At 38.0% G+C, this 18,282-nt stretch overlaps 1 protein-coding gene across 4 annotated transcripts in view; it reads right to left on the minus strand.

The window, feature by feature from the left end:
• xxylt1 (xyloside xylosyltransferase 1) overlaps positions 1 to 18,282 on the minus strand; it is a 35,930-nt gene that overhangs the window by 14,276 nt on the left and 3,372 nt on the right. For 2 of the 4 annotated variants that reach the window (XM_040129598.1, XM_040129597.1), the window contains exons 2-4: positions 17,955 to 18,031; positions 15,726 to 16,366; positions 7,547 to 7,694 (exon numbers count right to left, since the gene is read on the minus strand). In XM_040129598.1, coding sequence (XP_039985532.1) covers positions 7,547 to 7,694; positions 15,726 to 16,262 — 685 coding nt within the window. In that variant the 5' untranslated portion in view covers positions 16,263 to 16,366; positions 17,955 to 18,031. The remainder of the gene's footprint in view (positions 1 to 7,546; positions 7,695 to 15,725; positions 16,367 to 17,954; positions 18,032 to 18,282) is intronic. The other 2 variants (XM_040129599.1, XM_040129600.1) reach the window with 2 other exon arrangements.

An 18,282-nucleotide genomic window follows, 5' to 3' on the forward strand; every position in this document is an offset into this window, starting at 1 on the left:
ATAAAAAATTGTTTATTGTAAAAATAAACTTACTCATTTACTACTTCACTTAATGTAAAAGCACGGCATAGAAAGTTTAATTTCCCCATGTAGATTTTCCCAATAAAGAGAATCAAACTGGCAGCACATTAGCTGTTACATTTTAGGGTTCCCAGGGTAGTCGGTGTTGCCGATGTTACCGGTGCTACATGGTGTGACACGTTGTTCAGGCACACACACCGATTTCATAACTTGCCCACCGGTCCCCACCGTCTGTTTTCATTTTTTTTAATTGACATAAAACACATTTGGTACATTTTTGCATATCTGTGGTAGCAACCAGGTTAATCCAATACAAATCTCGAATCTGTAAAATGCTAGTCATCAATACTTTGTTGGACGCTACAATTATAAACTGAAAGTGTCTGCTCAGTGCAGCAGCAGAGCAGAGTTGCATCACAGAGTAGTGGAGTCTTATCAAGTGACGAGACGAGAGTTGACCAACAAGACAATGCTGTCAAATTGGTGTCAAGGCGAAAAACGAAAGTGCATATTTGGCAATATTTCGGATTCAAACCCAATGCCAAAGGGGAACCTGATAACATTAATGAGGCAATCTGCAATCTATGTCTGATGAAAGTGGCAGCACCTGGAGGTAACATGCATTCGTTTTGTTCAAAAAGTAAGAGGAAGATCTGAAGATCTAACATTAAAGATCAAAGTAAGCGCTCACCAGATATTGAGCTGACACAAGTCGTTTCCTGTAAAATGTCCGGTGTAGTCGGTAACACCAGTGTTGTCATGAGTTTATTACCCAGTGGGAAAATTTCCACACCGTAGCATCCCTTCTACATATCTTTCTTGTTAATGCTAATGTATCATCCTGAAGCTGAAAAACTTAATCTATAACAGTTTCCTAATGTAGATCTGTGTTTTCAAGTGATTAGAAAACAATGCAGTGGTGTCTTGTCTCTATAATTTGATTTAATTTCGGTCCAGCTAAAAACTGGATCCGGAGGTTTAACATTCTACAGGTAGTAACTGTTAAAAGTTGGTATTTTGGACCATAATCAGCGCAATACTGAGCAGTCAAAAATTCCAGATGTTCCAAAATGACTAAATTGTACCATGATACCTCATGACACAGTTATTGTGTACTGTACTACTGTGTGTACTGTAATTAACAGGCAATTGTCAACTATTACAGACATGGATGGTGTCTGTGTCTTACTCTATTGTGGTAAAAAATAGACAAGCGAAATTCCAGTGTAGTACCTGACTCAGCAGGGTCAGCAATCAAAGACCAACAGAGTTTTTTTCTTGGAGAAACAAATCACAACCTTGGCCTCAACAAAGCCAACTCAACTGCACAACAATAAAGGGTATAACCATGGGGAGATCATGGCTGGACTAGAAGTATGTGCTAAAAGGTAGTGTGAAAACAAATGATGGAAAAAGAAGACTCAGCAATACGGCAGTGACCTGTTTTCTGTGCTCTCAAAACAAGGAAGCTCCCATCACAATGCTTTCATGTACTGTGGCAACAGAGAGGGGCAAGGAAGAGTAATCTCCGAGTGGTCAGCGCTGTTTGTTTGTACTAACGGGGCTTAACTAGTGGGAATATAACAGGAAGGGGGGGTCTCTCTAGTTGTTATAACTTTGTGATGTGGTGGGTTTGATGTTAGATCAGTGACTCAACACCAACTTCTGTGAAGGTGAAAGTAGGGCTGGATAGTATGGGCGGTGTTTTTAAGCACAGCTTATATTTCGATTAAATGGTAATGAGAGCAAACCGTATACTTTATTAGCCCCTCATGATTTCAACCGAATGTGATTTGAATGTAATACACAATTACGTTTTCTTACGGCAGCTGTAGTGCAGCTTTGTGAGTATGTTTCAGGTGTAATATTTGCCGTTTGGTATTACATCTCATAAATCCAGTGTTTTCACTGCTGCCTTAGAGCCATCTCTCTCAACATTTCATTTAGGCAGCATGTCTTTCGTAGATGTCCTATTATGGCATGTATAAAGGTTCTTCTACTAGTGGCTTTTCTTATAAAAACAGAGACCAGTTAATCACCAAAGCAACCTGTCTGAATTCTTGTTATTTTTTCCCCACAGCTAGAGTTGCTCGTGTCAGAGCTGAAAATCCATTGCTTGATAAATCATAAAATGGTCATTATCAAACCATTTAATGATAAACAGAATATTAAAGGGAAAATGATTATCTTGAAAAGAGTGTGAGACAGATTCTGCAATAAAAAGTGCATTAGTATTTCAGGCTCTTGCCAGTGAACAGAAAGCTGGACATAAGCCTGGAGAGACAAAGAAAAGGAGACAGAGGGTCCATTTCTTATTTGTATCCTTGCTTCCCGCATTTGCATTTCTTCCTCCTCCATCATTTCCTGTCAGCATGAGGATGGAGAAATCAAGGGAACGTGTTTCTTTGTGAAACAGAACTTCCTATTCGGACAAATTTTCTTCTGTAGTGCTGCCAACTACTGATGACTGTTACACAGCTGGATCACCGCTGGGGCTTTAACCTGCTCTGCACTGTGTGTTTGTCCTAACGTTAAAAGCTTAAAATAACTGCAACCGCAATTTAGCCAGTGTAAACATAAATCAACCAACAATTTGTAAGTGTATTTCACTTGCGTCTAGGTGCTAGCCACAGTATAAATTTATTTTTCAAATAAGTCAGTGGTGTTTTATATATGTTTGTGACCATGGTCTTTTTAAACTAGATGACTCTTTGGAGATGCAGATATGGCTAAGGCGCATGTTTTCAATTTTGGTGCTTTTCACAGAAAAAAAAAACCTGAATTTTTTTTTTTTTTTAAAAGGAGTTTAAACTGACTTTCACCTGAATTGACTTTTCATTTCCTCCCAGCAGAATTAAGAGAAGTGAGACTTTCTTAAGGATGATAGAGGATATGAAATAAGGGGAACTAAATGCACTTAAATAGGAAGAATAAACCCAGTAGTAGGAGTCTACTGTTGTAGACAGACAGTGGAATGAATTGTATATGATTGAGTCCGTGTACTGCATAGCACTGTTTTATTTCAATAACCTCTTAACTATATATGATGTTTTTCCATGTTTACAACAACAACTTTTGAACAAAATGGACAGATAGAAATAACGTTGGCCATGTGCATGGATGTTGTAAATTTATTGCAGGACTAATGTCATTAGGATGGCTTAGTGCTGGCCCGAGGCTCTGGTTAGATCACACATTCGTAAATCGACTAGACCTCAACTCAGCCACAAAAACCAAACAACAGAGATACCGTTATCTAACATCACTTTTTTTTTTCAGAGAGAAAGTGGGTCAACTTCATTAAGCCCTAACATCAGTCTTGATGTGAGCACTTAAAGCCTCTTTGTAAGGGTCAGGGTTGTTTTGTTTTTTTTCCTTTTACCTACGTTCACTGGAAAAACACACTGGTTCTTTGTTAAAGAGGTGATCACTTGAAATTCATTTTCCACAATCATTAGGTTCCCATGCATCCAATAGCTGATATGATTCCTGCAGCAAGAAAAACTGTCTGCTGCTAAATAGTGTCCTCTAGTCATGAGCACTACTTAGAGAATACTATCAGAAATATATAGTGAGGAGAAAAACAAAACGACAATGGGGAACTCCATCAGTTATTAATTTTATTAGATTTCATTGCAGATTCAAGGGATTCGTATTTGAAGCTGTCATACGTGCATTTCAACATCTGTTGGTTAAACAGTAATGGTGTTTTTCAGTCGTCTGTCTCACACGTCTGATGGATCAGATATGATTCCAGTTTAAATCAATACAGCTGTCTACACAGGCCACGTAGCGTCTCGTGTTTTACTCATGTTTTACTTGCCCTGTATGTTTGTCAGCGTGGGCCAAAGCATATTTTCATGCTCCAAGTTAATTTCCTTCCATTTCACACGTGTAACTATAGTGATTGTTTATTTAGCTCTGAATCACTGCCAAAACAAGGGTGATGTATAACTCAGTACTCATTTTGAAGATGAGAATAGCCCAGAGCTCTATTAATACTGGAGGTAACCTTTAAGTAATATTGCAGTTTTTTAATACAATAAATCAGTACTGTGCAATGTTTTAGTCACTAAAAGTAAAGTTAAGATACTTTCAAAAATAATGCCATGAATAGTTTTTATCCATCAGCTCACTTCATACAAAGTGCAGTAAATGAAATCAATATTTAGTGCGACCACTGTTTGCCTTTAAAACAGCACCAATCGCACAAATTACACTTGTGCACAGTTTTTCAAGGTACTTGGCAGGTAGCTTGTTCCAAGCATCTTGGAGAATTTGCCACAGCTCTTCTGTGGTTTTAGTCTGTCTCTTTCTGTCTCCGCATGTACTCCCAGATTGACTGGATGATGTTGAGATCAGGGCTCTGTGGGGACCAGACCATCTGTTGCAGGACTCCTTGTTCTTTTTGTCTCTGAAGATAGTTCTTTATGACTCTGGCTGTGTGTTTGGGCTTGTTGTCATGCTTCAGAATGAATTTGGCTCCTTTATTATTTTGCGTGATAGATAAGAATCTAAACATCTTAACTGCCTAAAACTTTTGCACAGTACTCGATAAAACATCCATATTGCTGGGATTTTTTTTGGCAGCCCCACTATTTAAGTATGGTGAAGTCTGTCCTCAGGTCACTTCTCTAAAAGTCCAAATCAAAGTCCACATTAGACCCTTTGTGGTCCTGATCAGCTTTATAACTAGACAGCCCTCGGGACATTTAAATTCAGCTCTAGCCCGATCCACTCCACTGTTCCAGTCACATTCAACCCTGGCCAGTTATTTTCTATCAATAAATCCATGGGGCAGAGTTATTAGTTCTGGAGAAAACAGGGTGGGAAGTATGATTACAGCAGCAATGTCTACTAAATTTTGACTTTGTTTAAAAAAGGCATTAAATCATGTATTAGAAAGACTAAAATTATTAAAAGATTTTATCCCCAAAGAAAGTATGTTTTTTGTGCTCCATCTTGGAATTTCACCAGTCTCTGATGGGAAGTGTTGCTGAACCCATCGATTTCATTGTTGTCAAAAAGCAAATAAAGACGGAACTTTCAAACTACTGAAATAAATCTACACTTTTGACATATATCTGCTGTTATTTTTGGCCTGTCTGACAACAAACAGATCAGCTCCTACTCTCACTTCCAGGTACCATCCTTCTCATTTAAGTAAAGCAATTCATGCATGAGCAGTGCCACTTCTACCTTATGTGAAAAATAAAGGTCAAGGTTGTTGAAGAGGCTCATGTTCCAGCATGCTGAGACCTCTAGAGGGGATGCAAAACATGCAACACCTTTCCACTAACAAAAGCAGTGTTTGTTAGGAACCTTATCATTAATTACAACAGGTTTCCATTGTGCAGCTTTATTTCTCACCCTCCAGGGACAGGTGGTGTGAAAGCAGAGTCTTCTCTCTACGTGATTCCTTTCATTATGGTGTGAGCCTTTCACAGTGTTAGAATTTTCACAACAAGTTGTTGTTAAATGCTGCCAAATATTTGGCAAAATTATCTTATCTTAAGGTCTACTTACTAGCCTTTTCCTGAGCTTTCAACCATATGTCATAGTCTCCATCAGGAGACCACATGCCAATTTGCTGTGTGTGTCCCTTTAAAATTTGGTACACACAGTTCAAAGTTAAAGCTCTTCCTAACATAAACTAATAGAGTATATAATCTATTCCTACCTTTGTAAAAATGTGTTTTGCACTTTAAAGCTTAATTTTACTTACAAAGACATTGTGGTGTATGGTAGATGGCTGTCTTACAATATATTATCAGGTCATGAACAAATGTTTGTTTTGTGATACTGTTTTTATTATGAGAAAAATATTGTGGTGGTATTGTGTTATTTGTCAGTCTAGACGTAATAAGTCTGATAAAAATAAAATACCGACCTCAAACTATTTCCATTTATGTTGAGAAAAACACTTTTATTCAGGCTGTGTAGCTGGCTTAACAATGAATCCAAAGTCCTGACAATTTCTGCTAAAATCACTTCTCCCACTTCACAAGTCAGAAAAGAACACTGATTTAGGTTTGTGCACCACATTTCCACTCTCTCTGTTAAGACAACCACATTATGACCTTTCTAGAAGAAAGCATTCTTTAAACAGAAATGGGTACTTGGATACTCGGAGCAGACGGGTAGCACATGTGGTTGATCAATAAGCCTTTTAAGGAAACAACGTGAGACGTCAGCAGACACGACAACAGATCAGCTGCCATACAAAACACCCAGTGCCACTTTATGAACATATTGCCAATCTAGTTGAAACAAAAATATACTGTACCACAAATTACTTTTCAGAACTGACAGCTGAATGACAACCACACACTCAAAAGTTTCCCCCAAGCAGAATCTTTTATCTATACATCCTTTTTGCTTGGATTTGACCACAGGGGTTTTCAAGCCTCCAAATGTGGACATGGAGTATATTTCTTTGGCAGAAAACTAATTAAATTGGAAAATTCAGGTTCTAGCTTACACATATGAAGATGATTCTCAGTACTTCCATGTTTACAAAAACAGTTTTATGAATTAATTCATCATGGAGTGCTAAATGATTATTGATATCACTATACCCTCTGTTATTAAAATGTCATAACATAACTTCAAAGGATAAAAGTGTTATGATCCAAACTGTCCACATTATTCTCTCCACTGTGCACCCTAAGTTAAAGTTTAAAAATATTCATTGGGACGATGCCCTGCTGTCTGCAAGACAGAATTTTCGGGTTTCATATGTGTGCCTGTGTTGTCAGTTGATTCAAATCGGCCTAATGGTTTGGTTCATCTGGGGACTGATGCCCCATGCTGCACACCCACTGACGTGAACCACAACAGTGACCAACAGAAGAGATTGCTGCTGCGGTCAGCACCAACACAGGGGGCACTAATGTGGGCAGCAGTGACACAGCACATCCCTCCTTTCTTCACTCCCCAGGGCCTGCGCAGCATGCCATGTGTCTGTTAGATACCTGTCCATACTGCTTTTTCCAGCTGTGCACTAACAGTGCTGGAATAGCGAAGTGAGCCTCTGAGTGAAATTAAAACACGGTCTGCCAGAAAATCAAAGCAGAATGCGGTGTTTTAAACTAGAAAAGGCAATATAATTATGTGGACATCTGAATATTCATCTATAGGACTTGGACTTTAAAAATACATTTCGCTGTCAGTGTCATTTTTCAATGGTCTGAGCACCATAATCGAAGGTCCTTTCTTCCCTGCTCTTTTAGTTCGGCAAAAGACATCCCAGAGACAGATATCTCAAAACTCTGGTAAAAAACACCAAAACTATTTGCATGGGCAGTTACCCCTTGGGGTAGGAGAGAGAATATGTAGCTTCAAGACATGGGCAAGGTGACCCTTTGAAATTATAGCAAGTTACCGACACCTGTAACATTTACCTTCAGACTCTTCAGAGTCGATTTAATCCAACACTCCAACCAGGTAAAGCTATTCTAAAGTGAGCTATGTCTGTAGCTGAACAACTACTACAAAGAAATGTGAGAAAATGTGCTTTTCTTACTTTCAGGCATGATGTGATGCATGGCCACAGACATGAAGAAGATGGCATCGCTGTAGTAAGCTCCAGAGCCAGCACTGAAGTGCTTCTGCATGGCCTCCACAATAGGGAAGAGCTTCTGCGTTAAAGCCACCACATCATGAAACATCACCTGTGGGGAAGATCAACACAGTGAAATCATGTTAGTACAACAATCTCCAAACTGCAGAAGAGCTGGGAACTACTCAAGATGTTGTTTTATTAGACTCTTTGTACATATAGTCTGAGGTTTTGTATTGGCTTAAATTTGTGTTTCCCTTAACACAGTGTTAAAGTTTTGCATTGGATTTTATTAGAATGTTCTGAGAAAAATGAACAGTGAATGCCTCTATTTGCTTGGTTATCACATCAACCTCAACAAAAATCTGCGTCACAGCCACCACATCAGAAAAAGGTTCTCAGATACTGTAGTAGTGTCTCAGAATTGAACTAGTATCTCAGATACTGAGACACTACTTCATTTGTTCACTGAACAAATCCTAATGACAATGTCACGGCATGTAATGGAATTACAGTGGATTCATAAAGTATTCAGACCCCTTCAATTCTTTTCACATTTTGTTATGTTGCAGTCTTATGCTAATTAAAAAAATTTTTTTCCCTGATCAATCTAAACTCAACACCCCATTATGCCACCGAATCTAGATTTTTTTTTGAAAAAAAAAACTCAAATTGAAAAAAGGACAAAAAAGGACAACCAGACATGATGCTTAGCATGGAGGCCAAACAGTTTCTTGGTTTCTTTAGACCAGAGAATCTTGTTTTTCCTACTCAGAGTCCTTTAGGTGCTTTTTTGCAAAATTTTCCATTGGCTTTATGGCAGAGTGTCCATAAAGCCCAGATCGGTGGAGTGCTTCAGTGATGGTTGTCCTTCTTGAAGTTTCTCCCATCTCCACACAGGATGTCTGGCGCTTAGCCCGAGTGACCATCAGGTTCTTGGTCACCTTTATTACCAAGGCCCTTCTCCCCCAGTTAAAGTCACCAAGACCTGAACTGGGGGAGAAGGGCCTTGATAAGAGGCCCTTCTCTCTGGAGTAGAGGCCCGATCCATTTTACTGTCCACAGTTTATCAAAAAGATCATGGTGTATTTGGAAGAATAAGACGACCAAATGTTTAGTTTTACCAGATTTTTAAGGTTTAATGTCAGTTTTAAAGTTTGGTCAGACAAGACACACTGATCTACAACCCAAATTCTATTAAATGCTGTCGTCTTGTGTCGAAGTTTCCTGCCTCTCAATGCTGCTCTTGTGAGCTTTAAATCCCACAGCAGCTGTGAGGCTGCTGTTTCTGCTCTGATCATATACAGTAGATATCTCTACAGATTACTGAAAGAGGATTTTTTTAAAAATACAGCAAGCACTGATTATCATTAAAGCTTTCCTGCGGGAGAAAAACTAAATATGTTGATTTGGGGCAAACAGTATTGCCTGAGGACGATCAAGGCATATCGTTTTGAGCCTGACATCAGTAAGTGTGTATGTTTGAGGCTTCGTGTAAACCAGGACAATATGGCTGTTGTGTTATAAATCAGACCCTTTGATGGGCAAACATCATTTAAGGATTCCTCACAGATTAAGGTAAACCCTTGGTCGTTTATGGAAATCGGTGCTGTCCTGGACTGCTGTTAGTAATGTGATGCAATGGCATATAAAATCACTGCTGTGGGCAGAAGTAGTAATATTTCCAAAGGCCTCATAAATAATGCTCACTAACTAGGACGGCAATGGACAAATTCAAATTCCATGCATTTGTGATATTTTGTTGACCCGTTCAGAATAACCCAGTTGCATCACAACACTTATATCAGACCATAAATTTGTGTTCACCGTTTCATGTCAGAATACACATTTTTAAATGACTAAAAGAGTTACAACAGCAGGAGGCATCTCATTTCCACTTGTTGCTGCTCAGTTTCCATGTTTCTCTATACAGAATAAAACTAAAGAAATTACATCTAAAACCTAATGCTGTCTGTGTTTTCTTAAAGAAAAAACAACTGTCAATCACAACCAATACAAGTCAATGGACAAACCAAAGGAAGACATACGATTAAAATCAAGGGAAAGTAATGTTAGGTTTTCTGCTGCACAGAATGTAACCTAGCAAGACAGATCTAACAGTAACTATGGATGGAGAAAGTTAGTTAAGGACAATAAATCCTAAATCCAACTTTTATGGCATGTTTATTATTGTAAGGTTTTTGTATATTTCATGAACTATTTTGTAAAATTTCCCATGAACAATTCATGTAGAAAACACAGCAAATCCATAACCTTTTAACTTTCCCACAACTGTGCCACAATTATAAACAAAACAAGGTCATAGAAACTCTTAAACTTAATTGCTTTACATATTTCTAACATGGACTGATATTTACTCAAATAAATCACACATTTGACATTCTGATCAAAAGGTTACAAATGACTGTTTCAGTGAGTCTTTTGAGAACAGGTGGATAATTTCTGAACAAGACAAGGTCAAAACCTAGAATATGTCTGGACAGTGTACGGTCAATGTGCAAAACTAAGGACGTAGCTGAAAACTGTTGTGGATCACTATAAATTTGCATTCGTTCTGTAGCTTTTGCAAGAAGACCAGACCTACATTTTTATCTTTGCAACATAAATGCATGCTTTAAGATTTTTTTGGAAACTGATCAGAAGCATTAAATGTAGCCACCTTCGATAAAAGGTCCAGAACCAGGGGAGTTCACTGACTAACCAGCCTTTAAAAGCTGAGATGCTTGAACGCACAATTCAAACTTTGTTGTTTTTTAGTAGCAGCCACGTTTAAGCACGTAAGTGATAGTATTTAGAGTATTTTGTAATTAGACCATGTGGTTTGTGAGCAACAAGTTAAGGACCCACCCTTCCCCAGGAGTTGAACACAAATGAGTTCTCCACCTGTGAGCAGCTGTTGATGGTGTTAAACATGGAAAGGGATCTAATGTTTGGTGAGATGTTTTAATTAAATTAGAGGAACGTTATACTTTGCTTAAAGACTATTGCTTACAATTTTAGAGTGCATAAAAACACATTGTATTTCAATACAATGTGTGTAAATCATACCCCAGCTTCCAACCCAGATTTTTCACAGATCACAGATTTTAGGACATACTGACAAATGTCGAGTAGCCCAACAGCATTTTATATTCAGTGATAAAATAAATACTGTTCTGTTGTATTATCGATACTTCTGACACCTCTGGTATTCAGTCTATCTGGCTAAATATTATTATTAGCTTACAAACAAAACTAGCTGCACGATGCTGACTTGAGAGACTGGACATGTTTGGCAGTCATTGGCATATTGTGCTTTTCGAAGGGACGCCAATACTGTATAAAATGCCCTCATTTAACTTTAGTGGCAGTGCTCGCTCACCATAACCTCTACTTAACAGAGTATGGGAGGGGGAAATTGAGAGCTTTAAGCATGTATACATTTTAATAGTAATAAAATAAAAATCAATAACAATAATGCACAAATCTTTTCATCTAAACAAGGACACTAGAAGAAGATAAATATTTACAAACATAAAACATAGTTTGGCCTTGGTAGCACTACTTTAAATGTATTTTGGTCTGTACTGGGCTCGACCGTCATACAGCCTTGACAAATTACACACTGTTTGAAAGCTCTAAGTCTCCTGATTCTGTCTGTGCAAAGCATTTTCAGCTCCAGATATCACTGCAGCAGCTGTTGACACAGAATTAGTTTAGACTTGTGGCTATGGCTCCAAAGTGTTTTCCACAATTTAAAAAAAAAAAAAAAAATAAATTACTCTAATCAAAAGGGTTAAAGAGCAGTAACCATTTTTATACTGGGTACATTATTTTTTAAGCATGTGAACAAAAATAGGGGTGTCTGGTAACAGGTTAAACTCGAACTATTCTGGATCCATTTATGGGGTCCTGAGGCCTCCAAATGTCTTCATGATAACTTGTGATTTTTCCTTATTGTAAGTTTCATTATATTAATGTACTGTATGTACACTGCTGCTGACAGGAAGAGGATTATAAAATGGAAACCATATCACAACACTGCTTGATTTTTTATCACTCATTAGCACCAGAGCACACGCTACTCAAGACTCGAGTACATTTCCTGAAAGATGGTCAGCAGTAATGAGCACAGCCTCTGGGCAGCATGACTCTGCAGGCTGTTTGTTACGAATGTCAAGTGAGTCATTGAATTTACTGTTGTTGGGAAGTGATGGAGGCTACAGTTCTTGCATAACCGCTGCCTTACCCTCATGAAACTCGGCATGTGCAGCAAAGTATGTCAATGTGCTCAAATACACTGCCACAGTCACGCTCTGGGGTCTCCGTCCCATCCCTAACTTTGGCAGGACTTCTCTGTGTGAACGTTTGTGTGCACATCAAGAGAGACATTGGCTGCACCTGTGTCAGCGGTGTTAGAACATTATTTCATGATTCATTATCTCAATCCCTGTTTAAAAGCAGTGGTCTGGAATTATACCATGAGATTCATAAAAACCACTGGGTCATCGGCCTGCGGGTACAATCCAGGCACAGTTTGAATTTATGGAGCATGTAACGTTGATTTACAGAAGCCCACAATTGTGTAACAGAGTTATGAGAACTCGTTTCCCTAGACCACTGTATAATAACTAGAGCCTGACTGACACAGCACTGATATTTTTGGCCAATTTTGTCGGCATCAGCGCGTACGTCATCAGGTAAGTAACAAGATAGTGCAGTACATCAGTACAGAAAGCTAAAGATAGAGTATGACTTTTTAATTAGGAGTTTTTGGGGGACATTTAGTGCCTTTGTGAACAGTAGAGAGATGATAGAAAACCAGGGGAGAGAGAAGTGGGGGGAGGCCCCAGCCTAAAATATATTTGAGGTAATTCAGGAACAAAGTTGCCTCTTCATAGTTTGTCCACTGCAGACAAAACAAGTAAAAGAAAAAAATAATTTTGATAACCTTATCAAAATTATAGCCCGATTGATAATGAATTTTTGAGGTAGATACTGAAATGGATATTTAGCCATTTAAAAAAATTCCATTAATGATATATCGGACGATTGTAATTTTACAGAACATAAACACATAACATAAACAAACTTTTGATACAGGCCCCTTGGATTTAATTTTTTCTAAGAATTGTGATCAAGATACACACTAAGTGTTACTTTTTACAATTAAAAAATCCACTTGTCAGTGCCCTCTGGTGGACAATTATGTAATAGTGACACTTTTTCTAAATAACTTCAAACTTTGTTTGTCATTTCTGTCCCGCAGTTTCTTGTTATTTATCAGCTGCCATATATACCAATACCAATATATCTGCGATGAGCTACTAACGGCCAATATGTCGGCCCCGCAGATTTATCCGTCTAGCTCTACCAAAAATGATAAAAAATAAAAATATTAGACAATACTGTATATCATAATCAGATTTTAACTCTTATAAATCAACATCTATATCAGCCTCAAATTCCAGTATTTGTCAGATTCTGCTATGTAAACCTGTGGTTCATTGAGAGCACACACCACCAATGGCTAACAGCACCAACGGTTGGTCTGTAAACCTGAACTTATCTCTTATAAACTTAAAATATCTCACAATATTTACACTGTATTTCCACAGCAACACTCTGCTTCTAAATTATTCCTCACTGAAATGTTTCTGGCTGACAGTTTACATTAATAAAATCAAGATTTTTTTTGTCAAAATGTTTGGGTATTTGTTTTTGATGCTGCTACGTCAAGACCCTTACAATTCTGTATTTTTTTTTATAATTCTATAAATATACCAACATCTTGCTAATGCTGTCAATATCCTGTCCTACAAATGTGTTTTGTATCTGGGCTAAATTCAATAGTTATACACAGTACAATTATTAGTATTATTAGCTGAGTAAAGCATTAAAAGGAAGGGGTTGGGGTTGGGAAGTATTCTTTGCATGCCAGTTTGAGCTCTACTGGTCTTATCTGGTCTTGTCTAGTAGTTTGGTAACGCAACAGATTAGTTTTATATTAGTGTAGCCGCTGTCATGCTTTGACACCTGCTACACCTAGTCAGACCTGACCAGTAAACGTGTCCAGTATTTTACATTACACACTTCAGCTGTGTCCCTCCGAGACTTTGAGCACAGTGTTCAGTATGGAGAGTTAAACGAACAGTAAGCAATCTAATCCGCAGGCTCAAAACTGCAGATATGCCAAGCTGAGCAAACCTCCAGCCAATCCAAAGCAGGCACGGGACGCTAACAGAGCGCTGTAACATCTATACCAGATGTTGCAGATGATAAGACATTCCTGAGAGAGAAGGCCTGGCTGGTGATGAGGGCTTGGGAAGGGATAAGAAATTTGTAAACAAGTTTAGGATCGTGTGCTCTGTGAAGAACAAAAGAGGAGAAATGAGGCAGGACATTGCATGTAACAGAAAAAGCAACAGAGAAGGGATATAATCCTCTCTTTTGGCACAAAGAGCAGAGTTTGGGTGGGATATCCCCATTACTGAGGGATTTGTTTGGCAGGCCAACACTGCCCCCATGTGTTTCAAATTTAAACCACATCTACAGCCAATATTCTTCTGTCAGCGGAGGCCTTTTTAATTTGGGTTGAGGGGTCAGGTTGTTTTAAAGTAAGTGCTTGTCATGTTTCTGAACAGAGTCTAAAACCCCCCCACACATTTTTGACATTTGGGGGCTGCGACATTTTCTGTAATTTACCTAAATCGACAAGCACACCCACTTCATTCAGCAATCAGCCAGAGGTGTGGAGATGTGAAAAAAGTCAGGACTGAACTTCTCTTTCTAGGCCCCCCGCCCTTGTAACTTTACTATTTCTGTCAATTTTCATGCTGACAAATGAGTGCAACACTATGAATGCCTTTGGAAAAAACTGTCCAAAAAGTGTGTGTCGTTCGGAGCTACAATGATTAGTAGATTAATAGGAAATTAATTGGCAACTATTTTGATATTTTCGAGGATGTTTTGTCAAATAAAAGAAGCAATTTCAATACATCATCTTGTTCTTGGGAAAATACAGCAGACACCTTTCACTATTTTCTGACATTTTTTAAATCATTTCTAACCTATTTAGAGCAGTCCCCATCTCTCAAAAATGAAATATACCACATGAATACCATGCTCAAATCCAAATAAAAACTTGACTATTCTCCAGTCATGTGAATTTTGGGCCCTTAAAATGGGGGCAAAGGCCAAAAGAAGTTGAAAAACTCAAGTCTTACTGAAATGTAAAATTATAATAAGCAGTCGACCCACCATATTTTTTGGATTGCTCATTTCTTCCTGTTAGAAATATGCTGGGAAATCTAGTTTAATACACAGTCTTTCAAATGGTGTATTTTATGTCGAATGTGGCTGGAACTAACACTTATTTTAATTACTGATTAACCTGACAATTGGTTTTTTTTTTGATTCATCAATCAATTGTTTAGTCTACAAAATTTCAAAACAGTGAAAAATGTCCATTACAATCAATAAAGCCCAAGTGGACATCTTCAAATATCTTGTTTTGTGTGGTCACCAGTCTAAAGTCCAAAAATGATTGATCGTCACGAGAATAAGACAAAGACAGCAAATCCTCACAATTACGAAGCTGAAACAAGGAAATGTTTGGCAGTTTTGCTTGTCAGTTGGGAAAAATTTTTGATGCTTAATTTTCTCCCAACTGACCAATTGATTATTCAACTAACTGTTTCAGCTCTAATGTGCAAAAGTTATTCTCCTAAGCAGAGGTTAACTTGTGAATTCTTTTTCATCTGACTCTGAAGTGCTGAATGTTGAACTGATACTAAATAAATTTGCAATACGTAAGAAGCTTTTGTCCGTCCAACAGAGTTGTGCAGTAAAAATACAAGACAGATGCAACAAGAAACCAAATAGTCTAATAGCGTGTCTCTAGGGCTTTTCAGGACAAAAATCCTAATACCAATATCAATTTCCATTTATCTGCCCTCACTGAACTGAATAAATATACTTTATAATGTAAAAAACCTAACTGACTGTAATGCACATCAAAGGAAACTTTAATAAAAATTAAATTTCCTTCCTTAAGTAAAACATCTTATAGAGTTCTTCTGTCTTGAACTCATTAGATAATTGACAAATGATACACTGCAAACATATCATTTAAACTGCCTACCTCATACTTAAATGTTGCGTCAAGGAGAAATTCCTCCAGCATCTTCTCTCCCAGTTCTTGGCTGGCCTGGTCGCTCACAAAATGAAGCACCAACACCTCACCTTCCAGAAAGTGTCCATGCTTCACCATAGACAGCATGGCCACCCTGAATTTGTCCTGCAGGCTCCGGCTCTTATCCACCTTGGTGAACATCATGAGTGCGTGGTAGCGTTGGTCAGCACCCTCAATGTCCCCTTTCGTTGACCTGAAACCCTCCCCCTCTCCTCCTATCTCTCGGCCTTCCCCTCCTTGCTCCTCAGATCCAGCTGTATGTGAGAGCCTGGTGTCCACAGTCAGGTCTGCATCGTTTCTGTTGCTGTTGTGGCTTGCCTGGGTCTGCTTGATCCTCTTTGTGGTGCTGGAGAAATTCTGCTTCTCGGAACCAAAGTAGTAAAAAGCTACAACAGCAAGTGCAGCAGCCAGGAGAAGCACGAACTGATAGGACCTGAATGTACTGATCCTACCCATGGTTCTGGCTATCAGTCTTAGGATGCCCATATCTCCCTGTTGGCGTCATGAGAAAGGGGGTGTAAATTAGAAAACATTCACCATTTTGTGTCCTTCCAGTTCATGGTTATTTTTCATAAGTTGCCAACATTTTCCTGTAAGAGAAAGAATACTAGTTTTAGTCTTCATCTTGACAATGGAGCTTAAATGAAAATTCAATTAGCCGATTGACAGAAAAATAACTAAGCAATCTATTCATTCAGTCATTTTTTAAGCAAAAATAGTGGAACAAGAGGCTGATTCTAGTCTCCCAAATGAGTGGATTTCCTGCTTTTCTTTGTCATGTGTCATTGTAAACGGACAATTCTGGGGGCATTTGGACTTTGGGTTTGAATAAAACAAGACATCTGAGGATGTTACATTCAGCTCTGCGAAGTTGAAATGGGCATTTTATTGACATTTTATGGACTAAATGATCAGCAGATTAGTCGATAATGAAGATAATCGTTAGTTGCAGCTGACCAGTACTTGACACAGTGTAGTGCCAGCCAAAAATAGTAAAAAAAATTGAAATTTGTGCACTGACTTGCAGCATGTTACCTACATATTAGAGAAGGAGACACAATTTAAAATGAAATTCAATCAGTGAATTAGTACTGAAACTATTCCTTGTACCTGTTGTTAAATTGAAAATGAAACTTAAGATTGTTTCAATGCTCCCTATAACAAATTGTTGTGGTTTGACATCCACAGCTGGATCTTATTTAGACTTAGAAACATTTCGAAATTCACTCTGAATGACATACTGTACTCTCCAACTCAGGTATAAACAAATATAGCAGATTTAAATTATTCATTTTAATTGTGGGTAAATACCACATTTGTTGCTGCGAATAAAAGGGTGCGTGTCCTTCAGTCTGTCTTTTCTTAAATGAATTTTCAAATTTGCCCCAAAACTCAGTGAGAAATGTAAGAAAAACGTGAAACTGAATAATGATCTTTTCTTATAGCTCCACTCTTTGACTAAGCCATTTAAAGGTGTAAGTGAGATGCTTTTACAAATATGGTCCTTTGTATGTTTGTTATTTTATTGTTTTCATATTGGTCCCATACAGTGGATCAGGTTTTAAGTAAATATGAACTTGACAAAGTTAAGAGGGACTTTTTCTGGTCAGGTCAGAGCTTATTTATGGCTATTAATTACATGTTACTTGATCCAATAATCTATTTTTGTGGTTTATAGGTGTACTGATGTGGATATTTATTTAGTTTTATTTTTGGTTTAATTTGCACTGATCTACGTTTGGTTTATAGATGAATGAATTATTGTTCAGTTTTATGTTACATGTTTTATGTATGACTTTTAACATATTAAAATAAATGTAACAAAAACAATTAACATTTTATTCCTTGGATTGGTGGGTTTTATAGACCCATAAATAAATCCAATCAAATGTTGTAATATTTAAGGTGTTGTTTTTAAGCCTTGCCAATCGCTTTTTTGTCTCTGGGTATATTGTTAGGTTTAAAATATTGTATTATGTTTTGCCTTCGTCTTAATTGTTCTGCTTGATACTTGCAAATAATACTGGTTTCTGGTCCCTCTGGAGGCAGTGTTTTCATGTATTTCGCGCCACCGTTGCACCGTCAACTCTTGACACTTACAAACTTCTAAAAAACCTATCACTACCATGCACAGAAAATATAATTTACCTTTATAAACAAAGTAGTTCATCCACTTACCTGTCTCATGTTGTAGCTCTGTGCAGTCCCATCCTGACAGCTTGTCCGGGGATTAGACTGCCCCGAGTTGCTGGATCCTGGAGTTTATGAAGCAATACTACATTAGCTAACGTCAAAATAAAATTTAACGCCGCCGTCACCGTTCACTCAAAAGGCATTAAAACCAAAACAACCGCAGTTACAATGTAGCAACCTGTTGACACCGACTGGCTACGAGGACGCTAAGTTAGCAAGCAACGACTTTGCGCCCAGATGTGTGTCGTTGAGTTGCCTTCCGACGTTGTGTTTTTCACAGGACTAGGAACTGTTTTATTGTTTGAAATAAAAG

This window comes from Xiphias gladius, chromosome 6 (assembly GCF_016859285.1).
Source record: "Xiphias gladius isolate SHS-SW01 ecotype Sanya breed wild chromosome 6, ASM1685928v1, whole genome shotgun sequence".
Classification (NCBI taxonomy): domain Eukaryota; kingdom Metazoa; phylum Chordata; class Actinopteri; order Istiophoriformes; family Xiphiidae; genus Xiphias; species Xiphias gladius.